General features: G+C 41.6%; 1 protein-coding gene across 1 annotated transcript in view; it reads right to left on the bottom strand.

The window, feature by feature from the left end:
* Positions 1-7,023: 7,023 nt before the first annotated feature.
* Positions 7,024-13,515, bottom strand: part of LOC144791871 (gastrokine-1-like) — an 84,941-nt gene continuing 78,449 nt past the window's right edge. The window contains exon 6 of the mRNA XM_078666657.1: positions 7,024-9,152. Within this exon, the coding sequence (XP_078522783.1) occupies positions 9,082-9,152 (71 nt within the window). The 3' untranslated portion in view covers positions 7,024-9,081. The remainder of the gene's footprint in view (positions 9,153-13,515) is intronic.

The raw sequence follows: 13,515 nt of genomic DNA, 5'->3' as shown, positions 1-13,515 counted from the left end.
GCGATCCGTCGGCTTCCTTATGCCAGGTATTTACTCATCATAAAGCTTTTCAATTCCCGTTTGAATGTTGCGCTATTTTGAATCTTCCTAATGCTAGGAGGGATGGTCAAACACGAGAGTCTGCTTGATCTTCTCAGACTTAGGATGGGTCTATCAGGATCAGTGCTAAACTGGTTTACCTCCTTTCTACATAACCGAACACAACAATTCAAGATCAACAACATTCTTTCCAACCCAGTACCAGTAAGGCTGGGCATCCCGCAAGGGTCCTCACTATCCCCGACACTGTTTAACCTGTTCATGGAGCCACTCACCGAAATTCTACAAGCGGATAACATGCAATATCATATGTACGCTTATGATACACAACTTTATCTAAAGATTAATACCTTAGAAGACATTAAACAGCTTAACTCCACACTCATGAACACCGGAACATGGTTGGCAGAAAATCATCTCAAACTGAACGCTCTAAAGATCGAATTCCTCCTTACAGCCCCCCGCTAAAATCCCCTTGATGCAAGACTTAATCAAACATCTCACTGCACTCAACGTTCAACCAACTATTGTGGACTCAGCAAAATCCTTGGGAATAACTTTGAACAGCAGTCTCACAATACAGAAACACTTTAGCAACGCTACAAAGGGAGCAAACTTCCAGATAAACATTCTAAGGAAGTTGAAGCCATTGTTGCCAGTCAACGACTTCAAACAGGCTGTACAAGCGCTAGTTATCCCTCGTGTGGATTATGGTAGTGTCTCTTTATACGGCCTTCCAAAAGCGACTACAGCCCCCCCTTAGAGCCTCAATAAACTCTGCAGCAAGACTCTCACTGGCTTGAAAAGAAGTTCCCACATCTCCCCTGATCTAAAATCCTTGAACTGGCTCCCGTTTGAAGCAAGAATTCATCTAAAAATAGCTTGCATGACACATAAGGCCTTACACCACAAGGCACCCATTTACCTCGCACAGAAATTGACAATCTCTGGTGGCTCAAGGTCCTCTAGGGGTGCAGATAACCTACTACTGAAACCTCAAAGATTGAATAAAAAGAAAACACATAAATGATCCTTCTCTGGGATGGCGCCTAGGATTTGAAATACTCTTCCCCCTGAAACCAGACTGAATTCTTCTACCGTATCTTTCAAAAAGGAAGAAAAAGCGATTCTCATGGCAAAATTTACTTGACCACTCTACCCTGCCCTGAACCTTTTTCAACCGAGACATGCCTGTTATGTTCTTTGACAACTTTTCTGTTTTTGTCCTGTGATCCCATGCTTCTGTACTTTACGAATTTTTTGTGTGTATTCGTATATTTATCCCATGCTTGTTCTTTCCCCCATATTACTGCATGTATAATGTGTCATGCTATTCATTATGTATAATCAGCTTTGATCATTGTTAAGCGCTCTCATATCCGCAAGGATCTTGTTCGTGCTCTATAAAACCTTCAAAATAAATAAATAAATAAATACAAAAACGACCCTGTAACACAAACGGCCTCCAGAGGCCCCAAATGGCCCCCCACCTGTGCGGCGCACCGGCGTATTGCCTGGTGCCCGCTACAGCCAGTCTGGCCCTACCTCAGAGACATACTTGGGGGTCGGAACTCTTTCCAACAGAAGCCACAAGCAGGTTCAGGGATGGTCCGGTTGTTACTACTGAGGTGGGCTCTTTCAGGAAAGAGGTTTATTGCTACTTTCATTTCTCTGTAGCTTAAAAGGAGGTCAGCCAACTTACTCTTAGATTCCACTTTTTGGTCCTGGGTACAAGTGGGAGCAGGGCCACCCATTAGGGTTCTCCTCAAAGATCTCAAGAGTGGGTTCAGTCCTTCGCTTTTCTTCCACAGGTCCAGCAGTGTTCTGAAGAAGGTACTGGGAATACCACATTTATGCCCAATGCTGGACTGTGGGTAGAGCAAACTTCTGACCAATCCCTAACCAATGGGGTAAAAGTTTCCAGAGTTGACCCTACCAGCTTTTGCAGCAGTTCCTGTGTGTTTCTGTGTAAACTATCTCATAGTACCCCTTGTTTCCTAGAACCAACAAGGCAAACCCTTTCTTTGCCTGGTCAGAGCTTCATGTGCCCACTCAGAGCAGTGGCTGTGATAGTGGGTAAATCCTCCCTTGTAATCACTACAAACCTGTTCTGGGACAGCTCTCTCTCCCACTGCGTTTGGAGCAACGCTGTCTAGGAAGACAAAATGGAGGCAGACCTAGGTGTGAGCTGCATCTGCCAGTGACAGTGTATGTATATTTTGATGCTCAGAAAGGGGCAGGACACAGCCTCCAGGCTATCCTGCCCAAGGCAGAAATACACCTCCCTGCACCCAAACCATAGTCTACTGTCTGGGAGCAATCCACAACTCAACACATGGGCTGGAGGTGCATCACCAGTCATGTGGCACTGGACAATGGCAGAAAAGCCATTTTGGCTTAGGCAGAAAAGTTACAAATTTCTAAACGTGTCATTTCCAAAATAGTAATATAGAGTCTGACTTGATCATTACCTTGGATTCTAAATTACTATTTAATTGAATCCTTGAATCATTTTTCTAGCTGCCCCCAAACTGAAATTATGCATTCTAATTGCTATAATATTTCTCAGTGTGTTCTTATCGAAGAGCCAGTCTTGCTGCAATGAAAAACGACTTTGGAGGTTTTTAACCTCCAGAGCAGGTTGAACAATAAATATATATGTCCAACTTTTTAAAAACGATGCACCCCGCCTTAGGGCATATAGGACCTGCCTTAGGGGTGACCTATAAGCATTAAAAAGGAATGTTTAAGCCTGGAAAAAGGTTTGTTTTGCCAGGTTGAAATGGCACTTTAAAACTGTACACCCAATCTGCAGCTGCAGACCAGGAGACATACTTTGCATTGTCAACTTAGTGGTGGCACAATAAGTGCTGCAGTTCACTATGGGCATTGAACTGACAGGCCATTGGTACTCTTTGTACCATATACCAATGACTTATAGGCAGCCGCGGTCGGTAGGGGAGTCCTGCCGGGGCAGTGACGTGGGGAGGTGGAGGGGCAGGGTGGGGGTTAGTAATGTATGGATAATGGAGGTTTGCAGGTAAGTAAACATTTAAATAAATCAAACGAATTTCGTTGCGCGCACTGCATTGCATTTGAGGATGCAGTGCGCGCAACAAAATTCGTTTGATTTATTTAAATGTTTACTTACCTGCAAACCTCCATTATCCATACATTACTAACCCCCACCCTGCCCCTCCCCCTGCCCACGTCACCGCACCGGCAGGTACTCCCCTACCGACCGCGGCTGCTTATAGGTAAGTTAAATATGTCAATTAGGATCATAGCAAATTTTAACGTGTTTTTGGAGTCATTGCACGTGCAATGGGGCCTAGTTAAAAGGGTCGCAGTGCACAGAGTCAAAAAAACCTGCAGTGTCAGTCCACAAAATGGGGTGATTATGCAAAAAGTGCCATTTTCCGACAGGACACTAAATAAACAAACAGAGGGGCATATTTACAAGGCCCTATCGCCACCACAACGTCACCCTTCAGAAGGTTGTAGTGGCGATAGGGGCTTTGCCTTATTCACAAGGCAGCGTTAAGCCAGTTAACATGGCTTAACGCGCCTTGTGAATAAGCCCCCCTTTCACACTATACTTAGTGTGAGAGGAGTGGGCAGTGGGTGTTGCGGTGGGCGTTCCAATGCAACACCTGTGGATTTTGGTGTTGCCCCATATTTAGAAAGGCTGCACCAAAATTAAGACCAGGGAAAACCTGGTCTTAACCCCTTCGGTGCTCATGACGGAGGGGTTCCGTCATGAGCGCCGGTTGAGCTGTGCTAATGACGGAACCACTCCGTCATGGCCCCGCCCGCTCAATAGAACCTTCAGCACAGCGCGAAAATTTGTGCCGCGCTGAAGAGGTTAAACAGGCGCAAAGAGGAGAAAGGTTTAATTTCTCCTTGTTTTTTGCTGTTTCTATGTGTGCTGCACAACCCAGCACACATAGAAACAGCAAAAGGCCATTGATTGTTTATGTGTAGGAATGTGACCCTTCCTGCACATAAACAATACATTTAAAAAAATTACATTTTGTAACTTCTACGTGTGCTTCATTAAGCAGCACACATAGAAATTACAAAACGTCATTCAAAGATTGTTTATGTGCAGGAAGGGAGACCTATGGTGCAAGGGTGCCTGAGTTGGCGCTAGGCTGATAAATTTAGTGCCAGCGGAGATGGAAACGCAGGGCTGCACCATATTGTTGAAAATATGGTGCAGCCCTGCCTTTATTTCAGAAGGGGCAGAGCCCGGGGTTAAGCCAAGGAGGCTGACGCCTCTATCCACCATTTCGTAATAAATATACCACAGAGTCCTCTAATAGTTCTTGAGCTTAAGTTTGAGGATACAAATTAAAAATAATAATATCGATTGGTTGAGGAAGTATTTTTTCAACTGTACTCTTCAGCTTCGTGGCCCCAACCTTGGATCTTTGAACCGTAAGGCTCTCAGTGAATATTTACTCTTGCAGCCACCATTACACAATGTTAACCTCTGTCTCTACACCCAGTAAAAACAAACTTATCATAGCAGTAAGGGGGAACAGGGTTAGCATCCTCTTATGAACTCGTTTATGTGGTGGTAGGAGTGGGGAACATATATGCCCCTCTGACTTAAATTTGAAGAATTTTTTTTTTTATCAAGGCGTCACAAACACTGTAGCTTGACTGGCAAGACCCTTTCACCCCAGGAACCATGAAGCCCAAAAAATTGAAAGAAAATCATGAAAGCGGTACCAGGCTTTATTTTTATGGAAGATGGGTGCAGGGCCTGGGGTGCAGAGTGGTGATTGGCTGCCCTTGGAGTTCAGTTGTCGGGTCCTCTGTTATACGCACTGAGGATTTAGCGCCACACCTATGTCCTAGGTCAGTAGTTATCCTGTGCCATAACCGTGCTTCCTGTATGTTATTCCCCAAACTAGGGACAAAAACTTATGATACCCAGGAATTGTGAGGAAAAACACCAGCCCTATTGTTAACTCCGCCCACATATCTCACCTTTAATTACTTGTTTGTGGCCGTGAGGGCGATTCACTTGTATTTGTCTTGAAACCAGAGTTATGATGGTAAGGTCAGAATTGTACTAGCAAGTTCACAGGTGAAGCGGCGCGAAAGGCTGCGTCAGAGGCGTAAGAGTTTGGATTGCAGGTGCTGTTAACTGGTAACAAGTGTAGTTTCATTTAGTAAACGCTTGCTTCATATGGTCTCTCATAAAACTTCTTACTAGCCCCACATCACGTGAAAAGTGGGAAATGTAAAGTTCAGAACTGGACTCGGATTTCACAATGATGCTATGCTATCTTTTAAGTTAACATGAAACTGAATACTATGTGTGAATAAAGATGCCTGTGCTTCTGTGTACCTACATACGAATGTCCAATATGCCTGAGGAAAAATTCACACGTTTGTATTTTGACAATAGTTAAACAAGCCTCGGCTGAATTTTTTCTTCTGAGGATAATCTGAAGACGTATATTCGGGATCGATTTGTAGTGCAAATTACACTATGCAGTTTCCCAAATTAGTAGGCACCGTACCTATTTTGTGGTGATTTTTTTTTTTACAAATTCAATGTGCCCATACAACAAACTGAACGGGAATACAAGGTATGTCCGGTACTACTAAATGTATTAGAAAAATTCAAAATTGAAGGACACAAAAGATTCACAAAAGAAACGTAATTAAACATCGAGGTGCGTCAGAATTTAAATGTTATAATTTAGCACCATGGCTTTGAACGCCGTTGTGCCTATTGCCACTACTGGAGGGTGTGATGTTAGTGGGAGCAGGAAGAGTGTAACCTTTGACATGTAGTTTATCATGGTTTTGGCGATTTGATGTTTTCTTTCTAATGCCTTCTCTGATAAAGGTGAAGAAACACAGAACAAGAAATTGTGTGACTCTGACAGTGCAATCGCCCAAACGGAATAGAAGTCTGGGCCTGCTTCAGGAAAACAGATGTAACCGTGCACGCTCTTATGTTACGCCTACGTCTCTTCTTAAGCTAAGCCTTTTGGGGTGAATCTATTAATTTCCCTTTCCTATATAAGAGACACCTGTCACTGTCTTAAGAAACAGTCCTAAGTGTTTGTAATTCACTAAATAAAGACAGGTACGGTTGGAGTCCTACATTTTTTGAAAATAATACGTAAATGAAACTCGTGTAGAACTTCTTTCTTCTCTCACTTCATGTTTTCGAAATATGACCTTTCTTTCTCAAACTCCTTTGTGTGATTATTTACGTGGCTGGTACTCCTCTTCACATTTTCCGAAATAGTAATGGCTGAACCTTCCAGTTGTTACGTTGGAATATAGATATGTGTGCTAGATGCATTTCAAACATGCAAGCCCCTTTTACAAAGACAATTTTCTAATTTATTACTGACTCACATCTGCAAAGAAGTGGTGTAAGTCAGTGGATTTAGAGTGCATAATTTACTTGTCTGAGTAACTCAAGCATTCTTAAGTATCTTCTTAAAATTCACTTTAGGACATCCCAGCAGATGTCCTACAGGTGCTAGGGATGCAGTGCGAGGGATGTGTGGTCTACGTCTAATCAGTTTCAACATTTTTAATATTCACAAACATTTTAAGTGCCCTTCACAGATTCATCTACACACTTAATTTACAACTGGAAGATCAAGATGTAATGCTGTAAGAAGTGTGGGAAGGAGCTATAGGGAGCCAATTTAACAGAGAGGTTTGAGTGAGAAAGGATATGTTAGGGATTTTTTTTTAAGTGTGAGAAGAAAGAATTTCTAAAATTAAACCTGTGTGCTTTATCTTATCCTAAGCTAGTGTATTTTATTTGTATTCGTGAAAGCACAAACGTATGAATATGAAAGCAACCATAGGTGTCTTTCGTAACTTAACTTAATGCTTAGGGCTGATCCTTAAGAGGGTCACCACAATTATTTTTGAATTTATGGTGATTGTCCACAAAGTGATCCACTGAAACAAACCTGTATTTCTGTCACAGAAACATACTTTTTTTTTAATCTTTATTTTCAGTTTTTGCATAATAAAGGAGATTGATCGATACAGTGCAGTCTGCAGCATTGTTGACAAATCATGCACATAGAGGTTGTCATGCAAAAAAGGTTACAAATAACATTGTGAATCGAAGATGCAATAAGATTAAATTTCAAGGGTATACAGCCAGGAAGTGCGACATAAATGTTCAGCAATATGGAAAGACAATAATCACATCAGCAATTGATCGTCATCGATAGGAATACATCGACAGCAGCAAAATGCAAAGCAGCAGAACATTGGCTCAACACCCCTCCCGGAACCGACGCCTAGCCAATACCCTCGGGAGTAATGCCACTCGACGCTGGTGAGTCTCGCTCAGACCGCTTTTTGGCTATGTAGGCTCTGTATGGTCCCCAAATATCTACAGGGCGGGAGGCACTGGCAATCAGGGTGCAATATTCTTCGCTATTAACATTGCAAAAAGCTAAACTACGGAGCCATGCCTGCAGAGAAAGAGTTCTTTTGCTGCCCATAATAGAGCAATTTCGCACTTGGCCAGCAGAAAGCCCAGAACTGTCAGCTTCCTAATCTTCTTAGGGAAGTTTGCAACATAGCCTCACAGCGCGATCTCAGGGGTAGGCAATATTTGCATGGACAGTATGTCTCCCAGTGTGGAGTGCACTAGGGACCAATACTGGTGTATCTTGGGGCAGGTCCAAGCGAGGTGTGCAAAATCGGAAAATGGAGCCAAGCATTTCGGACAATGATGAGGTCTATTGTGATCAATTCTATGAGAACGGGGGGGAGTGTGATATATCCTACGAAGGAATTTGAAATGAAGTAACTTGTGTCTACTGTTAACGAGATCTCTTTGGTAGCGCTACAGCACCATTCCATTGGTCGTCAGTAATGGGCCCGCCCAAGTCCGCCTCCCAGGCCGCACGCACCTGTCACAGAAACATACTTCCTCTAAACCCATAAAGCAACTGCTTTCAGCAGAGTAAAAAAAAACACAAATCTCCAGAACTTGTATATTACTTACAGTGATAGTTCCTTTTTTGCGAGAGCAAAAGTTTGAAAATCTCTTCAGATCAATTTAGGTCTGATAACTTCCGTTCTTCAATTTAGGAAGTCACCGAAGTCTTACATTTTTTCCTTGAACTGTAAATCATTTTAGATGGTACATAACTTTTCTACTTTCATACATGTAGAATCTATCATTAGTGCCAAGAAGTCAAGAAACTGCAGTGATCTAGCGCTTTATGCAACAAATACAAACACATAAATCAAGCTTATTTGGAAAGGAAAGGTTACTGAATACCTAAGTGGCATAACTTAAAAACAGACTTAGTAGCAACTTGAATCACAAATTACGTTTGTTTTTGTAAATTGGGACTTTTTTTGAACAGATGACTGGGTGTATAAAACACTTGCATGGGATTTTCCTAACCACTTCACTGGCAAACCCCTAGTAATAGCCACAAGTGAAACTTCATAGGAAATGTAATAGTACTTAAGTTACCGACATGCACCTAAGAGTAGCACTCTTTAGACTTTTGTCAGTGACTTACACAGGTTTTTACAGTAGGTGAATATGGTGTAATGTACAAAATCATATGTTAGTCCACTTTTCAAGACTAAATTAGCCCTAAGTCTCAAATTAATCTTTGTGACACCATATACACTCATGCGTTGAAACTCATTTGAGTCTAGAGAAATGCACCCCAATGTGGAGCCTTCTACAGACTTACTCTGCCTTAGATTCAACAGTGCATGACATTTTTTGAGAGCTGGTTTCTCTTACATATGAAATGACTCAAAAGTCCACTCAAAGACTTTCCAAATTTGTAATTGACTTAAGGAGGTCTATTTTTTCATGGATGCCTTGGGTCTTTGCGGCTTCAAGCATCTCAAGAGCAGGCCATGCTAGGCCGAGATCAAGCAACCCACCCTTGACATCCAGCATGTGATATGACGACTTCATTCCTTGGCTATAGATGTTGGAAGAGTAATTAGTGATGGCTGATTTCTTCTTGACAAAACAGTCTTAGAGAAGAGACCATGGTCTTAGAAGCATATGCTGATGCCAAGGATGGTGACTGTCCTGGAATTGCAGCATCCGGCAAAGCCGAGTCCACCTAGGATAATCAGAAAAAACATGGATCAAATGATGGGATATTGAACGGTTTCACATGCAATACATTTGGGATAGGGTCTTATCTCACTTTCTCAGTATTGATAACATCTTAACCAATAGCTCTTAATTCCGCTTCTGATAGCTGTAAAAACAGGTGTTGCTATTATCCAGTTTAATGGTACTTAATTTACCAACTTCAAAAGAATGGAAGGCTGAATCACCCTTGCAAGAATTCAGCCTCATGCCCTGCTGATCCTAGCAGATATCAGCTTTGAGCATTAACGCACTGGGCCAGCTTTAGATGCAGCACTTTATCAAGCACTGCAACTGCAGGAAGTTGGGCAACTTTACTTATGCCTGCTTTGGGGTTTTGGGGGGGACATTTCTCCAACTTAACTAGGCTATCTAAGGTTTCTGGTGACAACTTACTCAATAAAGGTTTTCGAGATGTAGAACCTCTGAAAAGTTACATTTTAATGTGAGAATCCCCACACAAATGTGTTGTGTAAAATTAGCTCTGGAAGTTCATGAAATATTGTTCAGCCCTACGTTCTTCCATTATGTTGTTTCCTATCAGTCTATAGCGCTAGTTAATTTATGTGTGCTGTTCATTTGGGAACGAAATAACACTTAAATGAAATACAGAAAGGGGCATTTCGAATTTTGGTGGATTGGGTGAACCTCCTTAAATCAGTGATCTCTCAACCTGGCAAACTAACAGATACCTCACCTCCTTTAGAGGTGGCAGGACCACCAATTTTCATCACCACTCCCTTTTGTACCGCTTTTGGCCGCCATAAGTGTGGCAGGGTATGCTCAGACGTGAGTCCCTTGCTCAATTTCATCACCACCCCCTTTTGTACCACCAATTTTCTGATGGCAGATTCTCAGCTAGATCCACCTTATGAGATCTTTTATTGGTGTCCTATCTGCCACATGGCTATTTGGGCTTATGTGTTAGAAGGCCTGCATTATTAGAGTGAGCCATCTAGTGCCACAGTAGCAGGCTATTAGGCCGCTCACCACAAGATAAATGATCCCCAGAATGTGATTTGTTAAAAAAAAAAATTCAATGTTTTTCAAAAAACATTACACATTAAAGATTGTATTAAAATAACACATGAAGCATTTAAATATCCACCAAAAGACCAGCTTTAGTATCATAAATACAATTATTAAGAAAGAAAATAGTAGCATATTGGAGCAAAAGAAGAGAGGATATGACAAAGTACGGCCATTTCATGGCTAATCAAATCCTTTATAAATCAGGCTCATCATTCCTTTCTAAAGACACTCATAACTGTTGGCAAAACCTTTGTAAATCAGATCATCTTTGCTACTTAAGAACGCATTAAGCAAAGAAAAAGATTAGTAAATGTGTGTCAACACAATTTTACTCTCTAGATTTGGATCAAATTTGTAGTCAAGTTCACAGTTATTTTTCTAAGTTCACTTCAGGTCTATCATTGGAACATGAGTACTAGATCAGATCCATTTTTATTTTATTTTTGGGAGTCTTGCCTCCTTTGATGATGTACTACTAATGTATCCAGTCACTCAACATCTAAACCACCATTTACCAAAGGAAAATAATTTATGACGAGTGTCATAGGTTGTTGGATTTCCTCTAGAGTACTGCTACAAAAGACATTTTTTGCTAAGGGTGAATGCACTAGCAGATCCACCCTGAAACCGCAAAGATGGCCATAGATGGTAGAAGAAGAATCAGCAATTGAAGCCACCCTCCCCCAGCTTGTCACACACACAGGACCAACCCCCGGTTTAATAACAGATGCTAATGCCAAAGATAGTAACAATGTTGATCTCAGGATGCACCCAAAAGTCCGTCTTACCTAAAAGAGATAATCATGAGAGGACATGGTACTCAAGATATAGTAAACATTGTAACATTCAGTACATATGTCATCATTGTCCACCCTTTCCTGTCATTTTCATAGTACTTTCTCAACTTGAATAATTTCTGTACTACTTTTGTAATTTCTTGATCTCAGAGTGATTAGAATAACTCATTTGAATCAGCATTTACGAAAGAGGTCTCAGTTTAATGTAATCAACAGGTCACACATTTCGATTCCCTAATAATGGAATTGGCTTATCATCTTTCTAACAGCAATACACTTAACAACGTTGAGAATAACACTGTTTGTTTTGTGGTGTGTACTATAATAAAAAAGTAAAGGTTATGCTAATATCCAGACAGGTTTACACACTCTAGTGCATGTTGCCTCCTCATTTCACGAACTACTTGCCTCTACCCCACCAGGGAAACAAGCTAACACACTCTAGAATCCCTACCATTCTTGCCAGCAATTGATTTGGTGAAAGTCCTTATAGAGAAGCTGAGAAAGCACTTTCACCCAAACTGATTTTCTGGCCAATGCCATGTAATGAAGACAGGTCAGCTTTTTTTCTTGTCTCTCTGCACATGGCAACTATTTAAATGTTGTTTGTGATTGGGTTGGCAGGCCCCAGGATGGAAAAATATGCATGTAGGAAATTGGGTTATCAGTTCTGCAGGGTGTGAGACGTGCACAAGAAATAGGTCACAATTTCCCTTTATTGGGAACCCATTGTAGCACTTGACTCTCAGGCTGGCAAACCAGAGTAGCACAAGGCCCATTACGGGGAGGTAATGTAAAGCTAGTAATCACAATTCCCTGGCCTGCCATATTAACACTCAGTAAATTATTATTGAGTCAGTGCTTTTTGTTTAGAAAAAGGAAAAATATATTTATTACACACACACACTACTAAAAACGACACAATAATTTACAAATATATATATAAAGCAGATTAAGAATACCTTAGATGGCATTTTTTAATACCATTTCAACCCTAAAGGGCCATTACCCTTAAAATCTTAGTTCCCCCTCACCTATACCAGATAGCACATCACAGTATAGGAGGGTACCACTTTAATTAAAACAGGCCTGTTGACTTTATCAAGGGTTATCGCAACATAAAAGTTAAGCATATTGGCTTTATCAAAGGTGCACCATGTTACAAGGCAAACAATCCACTTGTTAAACATCAGCAACCTTTCACTATAACCATTAATCATGTGTAAATGAAATCCTTAAGGTTCATAAAGCATTCCAACGTTGATCAAAAAGCACTATGAACATAAAGGGTTAATAATGCATTTTTTTTCAATAAAGCAATACATTTCTGCGTTCTTTTTATACACCTTTAGGCAACATAAAATGCACCCCTTAAACCAGCCCGTAGTGCGTGCTGTACTCCCAGCTGTAGACCAAATGCTCCAGCCTTGGGAGTGTTTAAATATCATGAAAAACATTAAAATAAGTGTGTGTGTGTGTCGGAGGGGAGGGGAAGTTGCAGGAGTGCAACAGTTCCCCCCCACAACATTTTTAAAGACCTGACACTATGGCATAGATTCACTAACCGAAATTGCGATCGCAACAGCTGTGAAACAGCAATTGCGATCGCAATTTCCGCTTCGGCAATTCATGAAGCAAAAACCCACCAAATTGCGATTTCGCAAACATAAATTTGCAGAATCAATGTGGACCCCCCTTAGCGAATCTGTAATAGCGATTTTCCACTAATTCTGCGAATTCGCAAATAAGTCGCAAATACAATTCATCAAACATCGCAAATTGCGAAAAAGCCCAAAATCGCTAAATGCGAGTCGCAATTTAAGGAGAAGTCAAACCAGGTGGTAACCATGAAGTTCAATTGGGAACAAAAAAAAAATAATTCAAACAGGAACAATGGGCGGAGCAAAACAAACACACTTAAGGAGACACAGTAGTAGCATGAGTACATTCACAATGCCAGGTCTATACATCGTGGCAAGGCGGCTGAGGCTCCAGCGTGCAGCCCGGAACCAACGCAGGATTCAGGAGAGCATCTTCCGGCTGCGGAAAGCACTCCTGGGCCAGACTGAAGAGGAGATATACTCCAAATACAGGCTAAATGGGGCAATGATTCACAAGCTCATCAGAGACCTTGACCCCTAGTTTGGTTTGCCCTGTTCCCATCATGCACTGGGACAGGAACAGACTAATTTGCATACAGCCAGGTTCTGAAACTGGGATGGTGCAATGAGCTAAAAAACGGTGTTGGATCTAGCCCTGATCTTTTGACTGGGTGAGAGTATTCTGCTTAATTCAGAGACTCTGTCCCTCACCACCCCTTGTTGTAAATATTTTTGTCCACCCTAAGCGTGGAAGGGTATACTCAGACATGAGTCCCTTGCTCATTGCACCATCAGGATTCAAGCAAGCCGGGCCGAAGACGGCTGTAATGCCAGAAACCGGTCCCCGGAAGCTTGTTTCCTTCCCAGTGTAAGAATTGGCTTTTGTAGTTTGGTTTGCCCT

This window comes from Lissotriton helveticus, chromosome 11, assembly GCF_964261635.1.
Source record: "Lissotriton helveticus chromosome 11, aLisHel1.1, whole genome shotgun sequence".
Classification (NCBI taxonomy): domain Eukaryota; kingdom Metazoa; phylum Chordata; class Amphibia; order Caudata; family Salamandridae; genus Lissotriton; species Lissotriton helveticus.
This window is presented reverse-complemented; position numbering and strand designations above follow the sequence as displayed.